Source organism: Brachypodium distachyon, chromosome 5 (assembly GCF_000005505.3).
Source record: "Brachypodium distachyon strain Bd21 chromosome 5, Brachypodium_distachyon_v3.0, whole genome shotgun sequence".
Lineage (NCBI taxonomy): Eukaryota > Viridiplantae > Streptophyta > Magnoliopsida > Poales > Poaceae > Brachypodium > Brachypodium distachyon.
In genome coordinates this window covers 23088822-23108706 of record NC_016135.3, presented here as the reverse complement: position 1 = coordinate 23108706, position 19885 = coordinate 23088822, and the positions used below count along the sequence as shown (strand labels likewise).

General features: G+C 44.4%; 3 protein-coding genes, 1 long non-coding RNA gene and 1 other non-coding gene across 6 annotated transcripts; 4 read left to right on the top strand and 1 right to left on the bottom strand.

The window, feature by feature from the left end:
- The first annotated feature begins 817 nt into the window (after positions 1 to 817).
- LOC100832112 lies at positions 818 to 2324 on the top strand. The gene is made up of 5 exons (XR_002961330.1): positions 818 to 1273; positions 1393 to 1615; positions 1767 to 1881; positions 1951 to 2050; positions 2143 to 2324. It is a non-coding gene; the product is annotated as an uncharacterized LOC100832112 (transcript).
- Positions 2325 to 3804: 1480 nt separating this feature from the next.
- Positions 3805 to 5366, top strand: LOC112269487. Of its 2 annotated transcripts, none has more exons than XR_002961332.1 (3): positions 3805 to 3944; positions 4468 to 4597; positions 4703 to 5366. It is a non-coding gene; the product is annotated as an uncharacterized LOC112269487 (long non-coding RNA). The 2 variants fall into 2 exon arrangements; XR_002961331.1 differs by having other exon boundaries at positions 3806 to 3944; positions 4405 to 4597.
- On the bottom strand, positions 4080 to 5044 carry LOC100820867 (S-norcoclaurine synthase 1). Its single transcript, XM_003580440.4, has 2 exons — positions 4790 to 5044; positions 4080 to 4713 (listed from the first exon to the last, which is right to left on the bottom strand). Exons 1-2 carry the CDS (start codon positions 4971 to 4973, stop codon positions 4412 to 4414), a joined length of 486 nt encoding a protein of 161 aa, XP_003580488.1. The 5' UTR covers positions 4974 to 5044; the 3' UTR covers positions 4080 to 4411.
- A 2652-nt stretch (positions 5367 to 8018) lies between the features above and the next one.
- Positions 8019 to 9590, top strand: LOC100831814 (transcription factor MYB39). Its single transcript, XM_003581542.4, has 2 exons — positions 8019 to 8427; positions 8608 to 9590. The coding sequence occupies exons 1-2, from the start codon at positions 8156 to 8158 to the stop codon at positions 9368 to 9370; spliced, it is 1035 nt and encodes a 344-aa protein (XP_003581590.2). The 5' UTR covers positions 8019 to 8155; the 3' UTR covers positions 9371 to 9590.
- Positions 9591 to 13325: 3735 nt separating this feature from the next.
- On the top strand, positions 13326 to 19570 carry LOC100823842 (transducin beta-like protein 3). The gene is made up of 14 exons (XM_003580368.4): positions 13326 to 13722; positions 14645 to 14827; positions 15064 to 15213; positions 15418 to 15623; positions 15711 to 15996; positions 16075 to 16209; positions 16329 to 16447; positions 17032 to 17188; positions 17274 to 17520; positions 17616 to 17692; positions 18168 to 18287; positions 18522 to 18652; positions 18721 to 18895; positions 18993 to 19570. The coding sequence occupies exons 1-14, from the start codon at positions 13396 to 13398 to the stop codon at positions 19335 to 19337; spliced, it is 2658 nt and encodes an 885-aa protein (XP_003580416.1). The 5' UTR covers positions 13326 to 13395; the 3' UTR covers positions 19338 to 19570.
- Positions 19571 to 19885: the final 315 nt, after the last annotated feature.

The following is a 19885-nucleotide window of genomic DNA, read 5'->3' as shown; positions in this document are numbered from 1 at the left end:
CTCACTATGTATACTATCCGGAATTGGCCATAAATAGTTTATTTAAGAGTAATCATTAAATGTGAGGTTGTACGCGGATAATGATATTACACAACTATGGACCAAGCGACAACTATATTCTCTCTTCTCCTTTTACACAATAAAATGACATCTCCAACAGGTGATTATTAAAATCATTGCTTTACCATCAGTAACAAACCCTCTAACATGTGGAGTAGTTACTGAAACTTGTTACGACAAAAAAAAACATGTGTGGGATGGTGGAGCCCAAAATATGAGATTTTCACTAACAAAGTTATACTACTCAATAGACTACATGGTTTAGTAACAAGAGTACCTTCAATGATTTTAGTCCATTAAATGGTTATTAGTACATGTGAAGTAGTTTTTAATAGAGTAACTATACTCAATTATGTGTTGTGATTTTAGTAAAAGTCCATGCGGACTAGGTGTGGGTCATGGTGTAAAAAAACCGAAACCGAACTAACCGTCACTATTTTCGGTGGCCAAGTGTGATTCACCGAAATAAATTATTATTAATCTCGATTAACTGATTAGACCGAATTAATGATAAACAGTCTAAACCTATGTAATTATATACTTTATACCTATTTCAATATATATTTGTATGGAGTGTTTCTGAAATTTGTTGCTACTTCGAGCCTGCATGACCTTCGGTTATGTCAAGGCCTGCTAGTTTGAGATTTCTCGAGTCATATATTTGTTGGAAGTTCTGTTAAAATTTATGATTTGATTATGTTTATTTCCTTGTCAGTTCACAAATTCAGTTATATGGTTTAAACCGAAAAACGAACCGATTAGCTGAAAACCCGATCATTGACATTTCTCGTTAACTGAACAAAAACATTCCAGAACAATCGCCTTCTCCGGGCACCGGCCCCAATCTTCGTCTTCGCCAACGCCGCCACCAAATCGAACCGAGGAACACGATCTGACCCCGCTCCTCAGCCTCTGGAGCTTTGGACCGAGGCGGCGGCCGGCCATCGGCAAGGTTAGTTCCTCCCCCCATTCATCTCTCCCCACCGATGATCCACCACCAATTATTAGGTTACATCCGATTCGTCTCGCTTTGGACCTCTCTGCCCATCTGACGCTGCTGATTTGATCACGATCGTGTTGTTTGCTTGCTGCATTGGCGATGTTAATTGACGAGTTCCTGTTCCCAACGGTGTATTCGACCGGAAACTAATGTGATGCAGCTGCGCCTGATGAAGCGGAGCATACGATTCCTCTGCTCGTGTGCTCCGCAAAGGTTCGATTCCAAAGAACACTGGGGATGCATATATCTCTAGCGTTAGGGTTTCCACCGACTGCTGTTTAGTGGACAGCTTACTGTTTTGAACTGCTGCCTTACTGTCGTGGCTCTTGCAGTTGCCTGTGGCGGTTTGGATTGGAAGCGGCATGGTGGATGCTGGAGCTGACACACTGAATGTTGGGGGAAATTGTGCTTGCAGTCATCTCTAGTGGAACTTCAGGCTCGAGCTTCTCATGTTGGGCCCAACATCTGAATTCCATCTACTATAAAATTCCGGCCAATTCGGCCCTCTGATCTGGAAGTGCTCGAGCAGATTCATGTTGATCTATTTCCAGTAAGGTACACAAATTGATAGCACCGTGTTATCCTTGCTTATGTGTCAACTGTAAAACTTAGTTGCGGATTGCATTTCAAACTATTGTGGATACATGCTTCAAAAGCGCATGCATTTTCTCTTAGCATTCGTTTTGTTCTCTGTGCTTTTCTTCAGGTATGAGAGGGATTTTTTCTTGAGTGTTGTTAATGACACCAGCGAATCAGATAGCCACAGGGATGAGCTAGTTGGTTTTGTTACCATGAAGATAGTCCCTGCAGAAGACAGTGAGGTACAGGAAGTCCTCCTGAAAATCACATTTTATCGGCAAGTTTATGGAGCTGACTATTTTCCTTTGCAGATTGAAGATCTGTTTAGCTACAACAATTCACAGAAAGGCCTAACACTTGCATATATTTTAATGCTTGGTGTGGTAGATCATTACAGAAACCTTGGCATAGGTTAGTTCCTTCTGCCCTGTCTTTATTTAAATTTTGTTTAATTCTTCTAATGGTAACCATAATTTTCAACTGCACCATCTTCCCTGGTTCAGGAGGTGATTAAATATGCTACAAGTATCATCAATTGCAGGGGTGTATATTTGCATGTCATTTCATACAATCAACCTGCCACCAGCTTCTATGAGAAGATGCTATTTAATCTGGTTCAAAGATTGCCGATGTTCTACTACATTAAAGGACAGCATTACGACTCTTTACTTGTTTGCATACTATGTAAATGGGCATCAGTCACCTTGCTCACTACTGTAAGTGCTATCTACGTAGTATACTTTATTAACAGGATGCTGCTTGAGTGCTTGTTTCATGTTCAGTAATCTGGCAGGCCTCAGTTATTAGGATAAACCAAAACATGAGTGCCCCATGCTGTTGTTCATATATGTTGCGACCAGGAGTGCAATTTTCTGTTCAGTTATTGCTCGAACTAATGAGCCTGAGCTGATCGTAGCCATGGACTGACTGGAACTCGTCCACAGTTCATAATTGAACTGTCCAAGATTAGTGTCATGGGCGTACATCCCTATAGGGCCACAGCCCTAGGTATCCATATAAGGGACAATATCCCATTAGCATCTCCTAAATTAGTTAGGCACGAGATAGATAAGAATATTGAGATATGGTTTGTTAGGAAAGTAGAGATTAGTTTCTTCGATGTCAAGTCGAGTCTTCCCTATATAAAGGCCCCCCTGTAATCGTTATGAGGCAAGCAAGAATAAACCAATCTAGTTATACCTCCTCCCTGCCCTTGAGGTGCGGCTGCCTTTCATGGCGCCTTCGCGCCTCTTGGGTCCAGGGTCACCTCGTACAGGCCCTAAAGCCATTATCCCCCATGTCGTAAACCTGGTTCATGACAATTAGTGCTCATCTTTGGCATGCTTCCAGTAATTTGCATTTTTACCAACTACCCCAAGTTTCATTATCTTATTTTTAGCACTAGTTGTATTGCTCCCATTCTTTTGGATTTCATGGATACAGTTTACTGCTTTGCATTGTTGTCAAATTGTGAGGGAGAAACTCTAGGTTCCATGGAAGCATTTTATTATTATAGGATATCTTAATGATTCATAGGATTCTGTGCAGGGAGATTGCAGCTTCATTTGCTGTGCACTTCAGGGGTTTACTGGAGGTGCTGGTTACACCGTTATGGAGCAACAAAGACCAAAATACACATGAATTGTCCAGATTTAAGGAATCAAGCACCCTTGTGATCACACGAAATGATGCAAGGATAGTCAGCAGTGAAGACATGAGACGACATGCCTAATTTATAGGTCTCCTTTACAAAATTGATGGTTTATCTTTCTGATATGTTACTAAACAAGTTGTATAGTTCATTAATTATAGAATTGTCCTTTAAAAATTCGATGAAAAAAGTTCTATTATCCTTTAAAAGTTCTATTAATTAAAATTGTCCTTTACCAGAGGCCCAGAGTATCAAAGTTCCCATTTTAATGGAATTCTGTGATCTACTTTCAGCAAAAAGTTCCATTGTCGAATTGTATAGTATCACATTGTTTCGTTCTAAAAAATTCTATGAAAAAAGTTCCATTGTCGAATTGTGAAGCCAAAATCAGGTCTTGGCGTCTTGCTGAAGTGTATGTGTTTCAGGTTCTGACCAGGAGGAAATGTGAGAAGAAAGACTGTTCCAACTCCACCATCTCCATCAACAAGCTCCACCATTGAGAGCATGTCAGGAAGCAATTGAGGAACCAACTGGCCAATAAGGAGGCTATAGACCTCCCACACCTCAGTTGCAAAGAGGCCTGTCTCGAACACATGGCAAGAGTTCCCTTTCATTGCTTTTGTGAGTTCTGTGTGGCTTGCCAAGGAGTGCACAGTGAGTTCTCGCTACATAGACTATTATTTTTGTGAAATTTTAGCTCATCGCATTCTGAGGATGTGTGGCTGGCAGACTGAGATGAACATGACGAATATGAATAGACAATTTATTTTAGGAAAAAAGGTGTTTATATGATATAATCAACCATAAGATGTCATATCGCCATCAACCTGAGTTACATTCTCTTTATTTGGTTCAACTGGCCATCAGCCACTAAATACTATGCATGAAAATATTTTCCTAGGATGTGATGATACATCATAAAAGCTTACATGGAACGCAAAATACCGATGTATCACTATGGGGTAAAAATTTAATGATCAAACAAATTATCAGAATGTGCTCCATGATTTGTCTGATCTGGCGCTCAAATTTGCTGCACAACATGTCTGTGCAGCGAAAGTACGCGAAGTGGAATCAGACATTTATTTCTCAAGTATCGATACTTTTTGCTCAGGGCTGCTTCAAGTACTGCTCTGAGCGATCTTCTGCTCCTTGATATACCCTGCAAATCTTTCAGCGGTTGCAGCCAAAGGTGCAGTACTGACCATGGATTCAAGCTCAGGATGCCCATCATCAATCTCATACTCAATAGTTGATCTTATCACTGAAGAGCTGGGTCCTTTCACAATGATCTCAAACCTGACCATGTAATAGAGGAATCCGAGCTTCAGAACATCGCCATCAATTGTTTCTGCCTCCTTGATATATTTTTCATTGTCAATTTTGGTAAATTTCTCCTTGTATTTCTCCAGGCCAGGAATTCCTAGTGAGCAGCATGCAATTAGTTCTCAATAATACCATCACCAACATCAGAACCCAAAGGGGTTTCAGAATCTCACCTGGAGGAAATGTCAGCTCCAAGATGGTGCCAAGGCCACCATCACCGCTCACGAGCTCAACCTTCGAGAGGACCTGCGGAAGCAATTCAGGCAATAGCTCTGCTGCACGGAGTGTACCGTAGACTTCCCATAGCTCAGCGGCAGGGACATCAGTCTCGAAGTCATGACTCTGGCTTTTCCTCATCGCCTCTGCCTTCAGTGGTGCTTATGGATTGTGAAATGTGGCAACAAACGAGTTGAAGCAGTTGAGTGTGTGACTGTGAGTGCAGCTGATTAACTGTATATATAGGGAAGCCATGGAATCTCAAAGATTGGGATGCTACGGCATCAACAAGGCAAGTGTTTTTGGCTGGAGTTATCTTGGCATTGTTTTGCCAGAAATAAAGTAGCATTGGGTGGTTTTCTTTGAAGGCTAATAAAGTATTTGAGTGGTTGGCAGGCCTGAAATATACTATTATTATACATTGGCCTGCCTGGAACGATTGGCAAAATGATTCCCCAGATAAGCCTTTTTTTCTGTACTTACATTTGGCCTGCCTGTACAAACTTCTCTGATGTGCGGTCTTGCAATTATCTACATTGTTTGTTGTTTGTCCTTTTACTGCCGTTCCATTACCATGAATCGTTTACACGTTACTGTCATCTTGATTTGCTGCCGGCTGCCTTTTATGCAACTTAATTATTCTGTGTAACCTAGTCTTACATTATTTATACTCGTTTGATGTAAACTTCGTATACCAGTGATTGATGTCAACTCGTCGTCTAACTGAAATGCTGGTAGTACATGTGTACTCTAGTACACTTTCACGAGAAGAAGAAAACTGTGTACTGTAGTACCATAATATGCTGTGTTAGCTGGACTTTCTATACAAAATGCGAAAAAAAATGTTTGATTGATTCGTTGCAGTGATTTGGGGGTATTCTCTTCGTTGATTCCCAAGAGATTTGGTCCAAGAGCAAGGCCATATAATGTTAGAGGCCTTCAGAAAGTTTGGCGCTGGGATCAAATTCCTCGAGGAAAACATAGTAGCAGTACCAATGTAGGATGGTCCATATGGCTAGAATAAAAAAGAAAGAAAGTAGTACGTACACAGCATCAGCCGGACTTATTCTCAAAAAAAAAAAAGCATCAGCCGGACTGGTTTGATTCGCCGCACCAACCAGGTAGGCCGGCCGCGGCGGCGGCGATGATGACGTGGTTGGAGAAGACGGAGCCGGTGGCGATCAACGGTGGTGGCGTGCACGTACGTACACAGCACAGTGCACGTCCCCTGCACGCGATCTTGCTGTGCTTGGTAGAGGTAGGTGGGTCCCAGGAGACAGCGGAAGAGGGTGACAGCTCGAGATCAAGACTGTGTAATATGACCCTGTAGGTTTCGTTTTCGTAAGCTGCACGCAGTCTCAGCACCGTTTGCTTTCTGGTCGTCGCGACCATTTCTTCGCTTCTCTTTTGGGAAAATTATCTGGAATTCAGTAGAGAGTTAAGGTAAACAGTAGAAAGCATAGGGGCCTACAAGGGAGGGAATGATGGATACAATTGGTCTGGACATTTAGGCTTTAGGGTTTAGGAACCCTAAAACACGGTCCCTAACTCAAGAAAACCCGACATGAGCTCCCTGGAGCTGGAGCCGGCTGCGGCGACGTTCTACGGAAAGGTGTGGCCGTACGGCCGGAAGAGGACGACCGGAAGGCGTTTCCAACTTCCAATTAAGCACGCGCGCGTGTTGCATGCCTGCCTCAAAAGTTAATTAGACCGGCTTCCCCTAAGAAGAGTGTGGTGGATCAGGTGGCGAGATATAAGTTGCGAGTTGGTCATGGCCCGCTGCCTCTGGCTAGCTTCATAGAACGTAGGTGCACATTAATTTTCCCGGCGTACGTCGTTACGTGAAGCTGCCTGATCGCCAACGCGGAGCGCCATCTCCGTCACCAAACCAAGAAGAGCCCCGCGAAACGAAGGCTGATCAATATTGATGGCCGGCTCGATCTCACACAGATTAATTCGTCGTGGCCGCGCGCAAGAAACGCTAGCTGAAGATGCTGTCAAAAAACAAAAACAAAAACAAAAAACACTAGCTGAAGATGGATGGGGGACAGGGGGAAGACGTACAGTTTTCCGGCGGCAATCAGATCGCGTCATGAAAGAAAGAGAACTCATCTCATCGGTGCCGTATACGCGGCGGCAGTAGCCTCAGATTTCAGACGCGTGCAGAAGCAGCATGGCGGTCAGACTGCTCAGCTGAACGGGCGACCTCGGTACGTGCCGTTTACTCGGAAAACAAATGGTCCGAGACATCAGTCAATCGACACATTTCTTTTCCACGAATACTTTATTGGATTTCTCCACCGAATTCACGCCCAAATCATTTGGTAGAAGCCCTAAGCCGCCAGTAGGATTAGTTAAGAAACGTTAGTCTAGTGGTAGGTTATAAATCATCTCATCATAAAAAATGTTGTTTCTTGCCTAGAGAGACCAAAACATAGACGTAATTTGTACAGAGTATTGCAGCCAGTGCATATCCTAGTATTATTGAGCATTTGAGCAGTCCTCTGCAGTGACATCACTGGACGATGATGTCTGGATCAGCAGTTGAGCACTCAATCGGAAGGTTCCTCCTTGAGGATAGATAACCCCTGGCCGGTTCGATCGTCATCGCAATTGATACCGTGTGGCACTACCTAGTACCTACGTAACCCCCAAAAGTAACTAGCTAAGCTAAAAAAAAAGCTACAGTAGCGTACTTAAACAAGATCAATCCTGAATTACAGGTGCCATGCATATAGACGCTACCTCATAAAGTCATGCTTGCATTTTCTTTAGGGCGCGCGCGCGGAGCAGCCAGGCAGCCACTTGTTGACACCCACTTTCTTGATTTATTTTTTCTCCGTGCATGTTGCCTGCCCTGCAACATGCAGCACTGAGAAAAAAATCACCGCAGATGCATGGTGTGAACCACAGCATGCAGGGGATATATCTGGCCTTACGTGGCCAGATCTCCGGAGCAACTGCCCCCGTTTGACTTGCACCGTACACATGCCTTTTGCATTCAGGGTACGTACCCGACATGCACAAACTGATCAATAATCGCCCACGACAGCAGAACCCAAGGAAAATTCGCAGCTTCCGCAGCACATATCTCGCGCGTGCCGGGCCTACGACCAAATGGCTGCTCGATCTGCACTGCGACCTCTCTATATATACCAACCCAGGAAGATCGACGAGAACATAGCCGCATACCTTCCTCCCGAGCTCTGGCCACTGCAATAGATCGATCCTATAGCTAACTGTTGCTAGCTCGAAGCCTAGTAGTCAGTGGAAGGAAGAACCGAAGAAGGGAAAATCCTTTGATTAATTTGATCAGATTTGAGATGGGGAGGTCGCCGTGCTGCTGCCACGAGGCGGGGGTGAAGAAGGGGCCATGGACGGAGGAGGAAGACAAGACGCTGGTAGAGCACATCCAGAAGCGGGGCGGGCACGTGGGCAGCTGGCGCGGGCTGCCCAAGGCGGCCGGTCTGAACCGGTGCGGCAAGAGCTGCCGCCTCCGCTGGACCAACTACCTCCGCCCCGACATCAAGCGCGGCAACTTCACCGACGACGACGAGCGCCTCATCGTCCGCCTCCACGCCCTCCTCGGCAACAAGTACGTTACGGTTACGTTATACGTACCATCATCAATCAATCAATTAACCATAACACTTTGCCCAACTGCCCCGCACCCGCCAACATGCATGGCAATATGGCATGTCATTATCATAGTCTTGGTTGTTAATTAATTGGTTAATCTTGAAGTGACATAGGTGGTCTGAATTTTGGTTATTAGGTGGTCGACGATCGCGACGCACCTGGAGGGAAGGACGGACAACGAGATCAAGAACTACTGGAACACGCACATCCGGAAGAAGCTGCTGCGGATGGGCGTCGACCCCGTCACGCACCAGCAGCTGCCCCCCGAACATCAACACCACCGCAGCAACCAACACCTCCCTGAGCCGCTCCTCTGGGCGGCGGCCGCCGCCAGCCTCGGCGGGCAGCTGGACACCGGCCTCATCATGCAGGCGCAGCTCCTGCAGCAGCTGCTCCAGGCCATCGGCTCCAGCTCCAACAACAACACCAACAGCACGTCCAGCTTCGTCGCCAACCTTGCTGCAGGTGCAGCAAACGCAATGCTGGGCTCGTCCGCCAGCATCGTCCCAAATCTCCTCCTGCAGGACCAGACGATGGGCCTGTTGTCCGGCTCCGCGAACTACCTGCAGCCTGGCTACCTCGGCAACATGTCCAATTTTGCAGAACAAGACGTGGTGCAGCAGCAGCTGATCAACGCTGCTACGAGTACGATGGCTCGAGATGGAACGAGCTCCTCTGCAGCAGCTGAGCCGGCTGGTCATCATCAGCAGCAGCAGCACTGTGGCACGGCTGTCGCGTTCGTGTCAGACGATGCTGTGGCGCCGGCGCTTGAGCGGCCGCCGGTGGTGCAGGAGTTTGCCGACTTGCTGGAGCCCATGGAACAACTGCCCAATCTGTGTTCTCTGGAGAGCGATTCTTTCTGGAAGGACATACTGGAGGACAGCTACCGTCTGTGCTGAAACTGCAGATACGTGCTATATATGACACAGTTTTGTACATATGATCTGTAAACGTCTTAAGCGAATTCATGGGGGTACGGTGTTAGATCGATCGATCGATCAGAACATCTGTATGCTGAGAGATGAGAGGAGACATGCATTAATTGATCTGTTTGTGTGCTTACTAGGATTTTGGTTTGTATCAATGAAAAGGTTGGAAGATTGCCACGTTCGATCATAAGTTCCGTTGTCAGTTCATGACGTGTTGGCACGCATTCGGAACGTGCGTGAGGACCATCTGTATTAAATGGGATGGCTGGCATGAAACGCATACAAGCTGGCGTGATCGTCAGAGCTTACTACTTGTAGGAATGTTATACGGTCACGCCGCCCGGCCCTGCTAATCCATGAGCGAATCTAGGGTGCGTGTACGTCTAAAAAAGTTGAGTAAACTCCACTTTGAAGATGAACTAAGTATTGGTTCCAAAGTGACCGACACTCGAAGCAGATTTAGCACAAATAGTTTCATTGCGAACCACATTTAGAATTTGATTGCTTTTGACATGATGGTCTCAAAAACACATCTTGAGGGTAACGTACTCTGGCACGTATATGACGCGCCCGGGCCAAATCAGAAGCACATCTTGTTGGGGCGCATTTGTCAGTGCAAGTGTGTGAGCCGATAAATATGAGTTTGACATATAATATCGGACATTTCAATCCTATATGTGTAGCTCATGCACGAGATCGACCCCTTGTCCTTAAGAGTACTATGTACAAAATTGTTAGTCAGTTGACTCCTATTTGAATAACCGGTAATACGGAGGATAGAGAGAAGATGATAGAGAATAAAACCCACTCCCGTGTTCAGACTTTTAGCCAAGAAAATCAGCTAAGAGTCAACCTAATCCACTCCTATCTTGCTACATCGTCGCATTTAATGTTGTACAAATGACGCAACTCATTGTATGAGAAGTATTCTAGGTGGCGCGGGTAGTCAATGACTAACTCTACCATTGTGGATGCACTAAGAGTAGTCTCTCCACGCGTCCTCCCCATGTTGGACATGCATGTGGGCACGTGCCATCAGGTCCTAAGCGAGTCACTAAATATGGTTAGAAATTTAATTAATTGTGCTAAATCCCATTAAAATGTATAGAGTAGTGGTTAATTGACCCACTTTAATTTACAACAAACAACAACTAGTTAAAAGTAGACATTACTTTAAAAGTTCGGATTTTCAAAATGATCATATATTAGTCTCGATCCATGTTAGGAAAGCTTGAGTCATTAATGGTGCTTTCTCAAACTTACGCTTTTTTGTTTGTACGTACCTACACTATTACGGACGTAACATCCATCCAATACACCATCTTGTTCTTCACAGATGCTGCATATATTAGTTGGGGTAGGAATTTGCTTTGTGAGTCCTGAAGAAGACGGGGCTCCTCGGCCCTCTGAGGGTGACGCACGGCCTTCTAGAGCTGAGACGGAAGTCCTTCACGAACAGTCCACGACCTCCTATCTGATGATCCGATCATATAACGACATCGATTATATCTAATAATGACCCTCTCTCTGCTAAGTCCACACAGGTGCTGACATCACCGATGACTTGGAGCCCTACAGAGATCATATCCGACATGAGCAGCATAAAGGCTCGTTTATAGTTAGCAGTTAGGTAGGTTAAAGGCTTGCCCGATGTTTGAAGCCATTGACTTGTCCCAAGATGCATGAAGGGTACAGGCCGGTGTATATGTGCGATGTGAGTGATCTATCATTGTTGGGGTCTTGGAGCTCTTCGACTTTTTAGGAAAGTCATCAGTGTCGTTTCAATGGATAGTGATTGATGGCATTTGTTTAAGCAGAAGGTAAAACGAACTCTATTGACTGGTGCTGCTCGTCCCGGTTAAAGCTATAATTCTAGCTGTCTATCCGTTGATTTCTTTGGAGGTGTGTTGAATAAGTATCGGACCCGGAGTTAAGCTAATGAGTTACTCCTCCATTTTCAGTGTAGCTTCGTACGTATTGAACTTATTGCATAGGTGCAATCCTTTTGAGCTGGTGTGAATGGAGAAACTGACGCGTATCATTCAAGGTTGATATATTATCCCGTTTCAAGTAAATCGATGAAAATCCCGTCACTTGAATCTAAAGTGGGGAGAATTGAAAACAGATTCAGACGATATCTGACTGCCGTTTGCTTGTATTTATACGTACTATGGAATAAGGAATTGAATGGCCATCGGACGTACGTACGTACGTATATGCATGGTTTTGTAGACGCACAAAATGATGATGGCAGACGAGACGACGACCGACGGCGACGGCGACACTCCCCACGACGGAGACAGGATCGAGTCCGAAGTGTTAAATGCTTGTGAATGCGGGCAACCGAGGAAGATTCTGGGCCAAGCTACCTTGCTACTCCGTAGTTGCCTTCACTGAACCAATCATCTCTCACGAGGCAACAAAAACAGTACTACTGGTAGTAGGAGTACTGAATAACTGACCGATTGATCAGTCCGCGGATAAAGGGAAACGTATTTGACTGCCGTTTGCTCGTCCGCCGGTCGTTAACGCAAAAGGGATCATCAATCGACCGCTCTGCTCTGAAAAAAGAAGAAGAAGAAGAAACGTCGTACGTGACGCGACGCACGGGCTCGCGGGGTTCGCCGGCGAGGATGTCACGCCGCGTTTACCGAAGCGACGCCGACGTGCGAACCAAACCCACTGCGCGGCTAGGCTGGCGACACATGTATATATATATACCGGCTGACGAGCTAGGGAATGTTGTTTAAGAAACTGATGCGAGCGAGCGCGCGTTTTTCCCATGGTTTGCGAGGTGAAAGTCCTCGGCGAAGACTTGCTCCGCGCTTTTGATTTTTAACCCGGAGACGTACGGGAGAACCCGTATGAAGACGCCCGCTTCGCTACCTGCCGGAGAGAAACGCCGGGAGGGATGGGGTCCGATCCGAATGAGACAAGCGATGCTGACAGTCGTCCGGGAAGCGTTTTCCAAGAAGAAGAACAGGCGATTCATCCGAAGGGGAGATCTTTTTTTTTTGCGGTTAAGTACGGGAGAGGGACGGCGCATCCATCCGTCGGCCCCTCCTCGCGCGTCACGTCCTGGAATTGTTGGATCCGGAGGAGCGACCTACTAATCGCCTTTATCTGGTCGCTCCGGTTTAACTTTCGAGCCAAATCTACCACGTAAAGTATTTGGTGAGCCCGGCCTGCTGATCCGTACGTATCGATCGGTCGGACACGCCGTGTTGCATGCGCAAGAGCTTACCCAGCTCGCGTCTGGCCACCGAGGAGGAACAATACTTGTACATGGACGATTCATTCTTCTGGGGGCCAAGAAGCCTAATGGCTGCAGCTTATTCTTGATGTGACATGTGAGTCACATACAGAGTTAGGCCACGTACAAAAGTCACACACTCGGCCAATTAATAGTCTGGAGTTAGTCCATACACAAATTGTGATAGCCAAAATACAGAAAACATATGCACAGCCGAATTTTGTCTCACGATGCTCTTAGGCGGCTCCTAAACCTAAAGTCGACACTCCACAGAATGTCTCGCAAAACAAAACAAAAGCAAAATGGCAATCGATTCAGCACGTGGAGAAGAATGTCACCCGGTAGTATGTGGGCTTGCAAATTACGGGCTTACAAATTTTTAGTGGGCGTGATTTTGCATTTTATGGGCTTTTATTGGATAGCTCAGCTCGTTGCTGCTTGTGAGCCCAGTTTATTGGACAGCCCAAAAGATGTTTCTAAAAAAAAAGGATAGCCCAAAAGATAAAGAGCCGTCATGTGAGTCCCACAGGTCATGCTGCTTGGCGCCTCCACTGCGCAACCCAACATTCTCTCAGACTGTGACGCTGCATGCGGGGCCCGTATGTCAGCGAGTGCGCAGTGCTTTTAGGGCCATTGTCCCGAACGCAGTGACTTGAGTTGTGTTCTTAAACCCTTCCTCTCTCGCGCCGCCGCCACCGCAAAACCCTAGGCTCCGACGACCCGCCGCCGCTGCCTACCCGCCATGGCTTCTTCGCAGGGGCCTAAGAAGAATTACCGCTGTGACCGGTCGTTGCAGCAGTTCTACACCGGCGGCCCGTTCGCCGTCGGGAGCGCTGCCCCTGGCGGCGAAGGCGACGCCGAGGCGTTCCTCGCGTGCGCCTGCGGCAGCGAGCTGCGTGTGGTGTCCGCCGCCGATGCCTCCGCCATAGGGGAACCGATCGACGGGGACTCCGAGGCCGTCACGGGGCTCGCGCTGTCCCCAGACTCCCGCCTCCTCTTCGCCGCTGGGCACAGTAGGCTTATTAGGGTCTGGGACCTCGCGTCCCGCACTTGCATCCGCAGCTGGAAGGTGAGTTGTTAATATTCGCGTGTTTTGTGGCGCTTCTGCGTGGCGCCTGCTGTTTGAAAATGTTGCATCCTGATGCCACCTCCTGTTTGGAATGTTGCATCCTGATGCTAATCGTGGAGGGTCAGGTGAACTGGAGCATAGGATAGCAATTGTTCGTGCATGTGGAATTAGTCATACGATACCAATTTTATGTGCTTGTGATATCAAGCACATATTTATCGCGAAAAGAAAAAAAAATGAAATCAAGCACATGTAGTAATTTTATGTGCATGTGATTTCAAATACTCCCTCCGTCCCATATTAAGTGACTCAATTTTGTCCAAATATGAATGTATCTATGCCTAAAAAGCGTCTAGATACATGTAATAGAAAGTCACTTAATATGGGACGGAGGGAGCAGGTAGCAATTTTGTCTGAAAACGTCAATTGAAGAGCATAGCATAGGTTGGTCAATAGGCTGTTTCTTGGTTTCGATGACGTGTTAGTACCTCTTGACTTATAAGTGTTCTTTATTGCGAGAAGATGATCCAGTGTCTATTTATTGCTTAAAGTTATTTGCTCTAGAATTTTTGTACTAAGCTTGTTTTATTTCTTCTCAAATCATGCTGCAAGGATATGTGCTAGAATCTTAGGCAGCTTCGCATCAGCATGTAAGCTGGTGGTTAGTTGTGCCATAACACTGTTATAAGGAAGAAATATTTTGATAGTAACTCTAGCTTTTCTAGATCTACCTCCAGGGCCATGTCAATTCTTGTTTCATATTGGTAAAAGTCAGTGACAGGAAGGGGGGTTTACATATAAAATTTAACATCTTCGCAACTAAACCAAAGTTCATTTCAGTATTATCATTAGTACTGCCTTTTTTTTTCTGTCCTCGGTACTGGCATCTGGCGTATGTTCATTTGTTTTTTCTGATGCATAGGGACATGATGGTCCTGTTATGGCCATGGCATGCCATGCTTCTGGTGGTTTGCTTGCAACTGCTGGAGCAGACAAGAAAGTGTGCGTGTGGGATGTAGATGGTGGATTTTGCACGCATTTCTTTAGAGGTCACACAGGTGTTGTGACAACCATTATGTTCCACAAAGATCCAAAGCGTCTTCTGGTGAGTATGATTTTGGAGATAGATAACTGGTCTTCCACATGAAGAGGATCAACTTAAAGCTGACTTTTGTGCTTATTTGTTTAAGTAACTAGCTCAGTTTTAGCTGTACTGAGATGTAGTTGGTTTAAATGATATGTTCCTTTTCTTTCTCCTTGTCTTACTGTATTGTATTTATGTCCTTTTATTGTATTTATGTCCTTTTGATAGTATTATGGCCCTTATTTCTTGATCTGCAGTTATTTTCAGGAAGTGATGACGGCACTGTACGAGTCTGGAACCTTGAAAGCAAAAAATGTGTTGCTGTGCTTAAAGCGCATTTTTCTACAGTGACTTCATTGGCATTATCAGAAGATGGGCAAACATTGCTCAGTGCTGGGAGGGATAAGGTATGCCTCAAGTCTTTGAATCTTTTCTATGGGCAAACCTAGCATTAATTCTAACTAGTCTGAAGATGCCATACGCTCCATTCTATTTGTTTGTCTATTTATTTTTCATGGCTAGCATCCCAATATTCTTCAGTACATTGCAAATTTGCAATGCAATTTTCTATTTGGAGCTACCAGGAATTTGAGTATATGGAACATCTGTAGGTTGTGAATGTGTGGGATGTTCGGAAGTACAGTTCAAAGAAGACAATACCAACATATGAAATGATAGAAGCTGTTTCCTTCATTGGACCAGGAAGTGGCTTCTTGGCTTGTTTGGGTGTTGAACCGGCAAATTTGAAGAAAAGAACAGATTCTTATTTTCTTACAGTTGGTGAACGTGGGGTCGTGCGCATCTGGTGCTTGGAAAGGTACATTGGTCTTGCATGCACAGTTTTTTAATACTTGACATGTCTCGGGAATACATGACTTAATCCCTTTTCTGATTCACTCTACAGCACTGTTTGCGTATATGAGCAGCAATCATCCGATGTAACCATAAACTCAGAGAACGAGGAGTCTAGAAGGGGCTTTACCGCTACTATTATGTTGCCAGATGATCGTGGGTTGCTATGTGTAACCGCTGATCAACAATTTTTGTTCTATTGTTGCACGAGAACTGATGAAGGGGCCTTCCAGTTGAACCTATATAAACGACTAATAGGCTATAACGATGAGATTCTTGATTTGAAGTTTGTTGGGGAAGAGGAGCAATATCTTGCCGTAGCTACGAACTTGGAGCAGGTGGGAATAATCTCAGTACTGTTTTTTGTGGACTTCTGAATTTACAATTGCGTATTCACAAACCATTTCCTCATGCAGGTCCGTGTTCATGACGTTGCATCAATGTCATGTTCTTATGTGCTGGCTGGCCACACTGAAATTGTTGTTTGCCTTGACACTTGCGTTTCTGCTTCTGGAAAGACACTCGTTGTAACTGGAAGCAAAGATAATACTGTAAGTGTGATGTCCTGTTGTAAAGATATTGCTGAATCAGCATTTGTTCTTTGTGGGTTGACTGTCATTATTCATGTGTTGGTTTTCCTATTTTGGATGTAACCTTTGATATTTAACAGGTGAGGTTGTGGGATATGGAAAAGAGAAGCTGTATTGGTACTGGTAAAGGCCATCTAGGAGCTATTGGTTGTGTTGCTTTCTCAAAAAAATCGAAGAACTTTTTTGTTAGTGGCAGCAGGTTAGTTTGGACATTATAGCTGTTCCATTTGAGCTGTGGTGAATATTCAATTTTTTGCTGTGAATTTTTATATGCCTATAGTGATGTTAAAATTTTGAAAGTATGACTCGCCTTAGAATTATGTTTCTCTGGTGCATCATTAGAAAATATAGTTATCTGTCAATCTTCAGAATAATTTAAATTTCATGCTTTGGTTTGGCTTTGAACGTCTAACCGTGGGTGTGTGTTCTGAAGACATCGTCACATCAACTTTGTGTTTTGAAATTTAGTTATTGCATGTAGCTGTGTTGGCATTGAATTACTCATGTAGTCTTGAGAATGTTTGTAGGTGAGTCGAGACTTTCTTGGTTATTGGTTCATTTGTATTAGAGAACTTTCTGGTTTTATCTTGTGAATTTTAAACACTACCAATCCAATGCTTTAGGCTTCAGTCTTCACGCTATTTTGTTATCCTAGAATCATCCCAACTGTTCAAGACTTCGAGTCTTCAGCATGAGTTCTCACTAAAATGATAGTTTCCTTGCCCTATTTTTTCTATTGTCTATTGCTAATATTCTACTAAAACAAGTTTGTCTTATTATTAGTGACCGGACCATCAAGGTATGGAGCTGGGATGATACTCTCATTGATGCTGATGGTGAAGTATCTCTCAAAGCTAAGGCTGGTGTAGCTGCACATGATAAAGACATTAATTCTCTGTCTGTCTCTCCTAATGATGGCCTTGTTTGCAGTGGTTCTGAGGTGAGATTTAGCATGTTATTTCCGTACACAATTTCTTGACGTACCTCATCGGACTTGATTATATCTTATTACGATGATTCTGCAGGACCGAACTGCATGTATATGGAAACTCCCTAACCTAGTGTCCTCTGTTGTCCTTAAAGGGCATAAAAGGGGCATTTGGTCAGTTGAGTTTTCTCCTGTCGAGCAATGTGTCATAACATCATCTGGTGACAGAACGGTCAAAATATGGCACGTTACTGATGGCTCATGCTTGAAGACATTTGAGGGTCATACATCAAGTGTTTTGAAGGCTTCTTTCCTTTCACGTGGAACTCAGTTTGTTTCTTGTGGTAATAAGAAATGAGCACATCTTGTAGTTTTTTTTTGGGTGTTTGGGGACCCTTTGTTTACTTTGTTCGTGTGATCTGTGATGGCTTTATTGTAGGAAGTGATGGCCTAGTTAAACTATGGACGATAAAAACAAGTGAATGCATTGCTACTTATGACAAGCATGATGGGAAGGTACGTATATACCTCCGCTCTATTTGGCATTTATAATCCAAGCTCAGTACATCTCCCTGAAATGATATTGCAGTAACATGGTTTCTCATGTATATCTAAGCGTAATCTGTATGGGCCGTTGGCAGTTAAACAAAATGCATTGAACTATTATTACCAGTATTTAAGAGAATATAGTGATGAACCTGACTTGTGCTCCATCAAACAGAAACCACTGGTGTTCTGTTTTATTCGAGGGTAGTGTGATTACTTGCAATTTGGCTATGTGATTAGCCCTTATCAATTGCCACCTTTTTCTTGTTCATTTGGGACTCGTATTAACCAGTTCATCTCTGGACAAGATGTATGATCTTATAAATCGTATAAGATCCACTTCAGTTTCTAACATAAAATTCAGAATAGCATTCATAAGCAATGTGGAAGATATATTCTTTGGCTGAATGCTCAATGGGTATACTGACTGTCAGTTATTCAACAGGTTTGGGCATTGGCTGTTGGCAGGAAAACTGAAATGCTTGCTACTGGAGGAACTGATTCTGATCTAAATCTTTGGCATGATTGCACGACGGAAGATAAGCAGGAAGATTTCCGTAAAAAGGTAAGTGCAATGCTCTATTGTACTATAATTTCAGCATAGAGCTTTTGTACACTAGTTGTTTGCATTTGTGTGATTTCATGGACAACAATACCAAATGCTATTCCTTTCATCTGTTTACCATATTATTGATGGGTTTGGCACTCTCCGTACATGTGTCCTTCTATGAGTCCTGCCTTTATATGATGGCTCTTGGTATCTAAGTACAATACTTACCGGCATCCACCACTTTTGCAGGAGGAGGAAGCTTTGAGAGGCCAGGAATTGGATAATGCTGTGTCAGATTCTGACTACAAAAGGGCGATACAACTTGCATTTGAGCTTAGAAGACCACGCAGGCTTCTTGAGTTATTTTCACAGCTTTGCAGGTACTCATCATCGAAGGAAGTAGCTTTGCTTTTCTTTAATAAAATCTGATGTATTATTGGGTGAGCAGGAAAGATGATCCAGAGGACCCTATAGAAAAGGCCCTTGTTGGTCTCCCAAAGGAGGGGCTTCGCTTGCTTCTTGAGTACATTCGGGAATGGAATACAAAGCCCAAGTTTTGTCATGTTGCGCAGTTTGTGCTTTTCCGGGTGTTGAAGAGCTTTCCTCCCACTGATATCTTGGAGGTATTTACCTTTTCACTTTTGAAGAGTTTCGTTGAAGAGCATGTTGAAAATCTGTGGCAGACTTTTAATCTTTTTGTGAGATATTTCCTTTGTGCAGATAAAAGGCATCAGTGAGCTCCTTGAAGGCCTCATTCCATATTCGCAGAGGCACTTCAGCAGAGTTGATAGACTAGTGCGCAGCACATTTTTGTTGGACTACACCTTGACCCGGATGTCTGTTGTAGACCCAGATGTTGATACGGCCACAACCAGAGATGTTACAAACAGCTCAGTAGTGGAGAATGGTGAAATTGTGCTGGCGGAGCCGGATTTAGGGGTATCACAGGAGAGCCCAGAAAAGCCAGGCAAGAAAAGAAAATCTAGCAAATCAAGCAAGAAAGTTAGTAAGAAGGTGAAGGCCTCTTCAAATGGGGACAGTAAGACTATTTCAGTTGAGGCTTAAACTGTAAAGTCTGGCCTGTTCACTCTTCACACCACCAATTTTGTAGCCGCTGTTGTAACTTCCATTGTGCAACACGAATCATATTTATCGTGCTTCGTGACGAACATTGTACAGAATGTATTCTTTACCTAGTTAAGGACCTGTATGCCTGAGGCATTTACGAGTGCTCTGTTAGAAATTTCTGTTGGAGTTCACAGTAAAACTTTGGTTTATAAAACAAATGTCTTCATTTATGAGCCGGGTTAGTTTACCTTATTGTTTTCCACCGAGGGAGCTGGTACGTGCCCAGCAATAAAGTTGCTTGCTCCACTTGTAACTGTTGGATCTGCGATCTGGACGACGCACGCTGCATAATTCCTGTCCCAGTCACTTTGCAATTGGTAGTCTTATTTTTTTAGGTTGTTGGCAGTTTTTTTTATGATTGAGTGGAGCGTGAGGTGGAATAATTGTGTTCCTCGTTTTTTTAGCAGTTGTCCAACATAAACCTGGGGAAATAAGTACTCCAATGACGTTTACTGCTATCGCCATGGGTGTGATCACCAGTAGAA

What these genes read in the sequence shown, in the direction of transcription:
- LOC100831814 (XM_003581542.4), top strand. Translation starts at nt 8,156, where the DNA reads ATGGGGAGGTCGCCGTGCTGCTGCCACGAGGCGGGGGTGAAGAAGGGG. An exon ending in CACGCCCTCCTCGGCAACAA is followed by an intron (nt 8,428 to 8,607) that starts GTACGTTACGGT and finishes TTTGGTTATTAG; the next exon opens with GTGGTCGACGATCGCGACGC.
- LOC100820867 (XM_003580440.4), bottom strand. Translation starts at nt 4,973, where the DNA reads ATGAGGAAAAGCCAGAGTCATGACTTCGAGACTGATGTCCCTGCCGCT. An exon ending in GGAGCTGACATTTCCTCCAG is followed by an intron (nt 4,714 to 4,789) that starts GTGAGATTCTGA and finishes GCTGCTCACTAG; the next exon opens with GAATTCCTGGCCTGGAGAAA.
- LOC100823842 (XM_003580368.4), top strand. Translation starts at nt 13,396, where the DNA reads ATGGCTTCTTCGCAGGGGCCTAAGAAGAATTACCGCTGTGACCGGTCG. An exon ending in TCAGTGCTGGGAGGGATAAG is followed by an intron (nt 15,214 to 15,417) that starts GTATGCCTCAAG and finishes GAACATCTGTAG; the next exon opens with GTTGTGAATGTGTGGGATGT. An exon ending in AGGAAGATTTCCGTAAAAAG is followed by an intron (nt 18,288 to 18,521) that starts GTAAGTGCAATG and finishes CCACTTTTGCAG; the next exon opens with GAGGAGGAAGCTTTGAGAGG.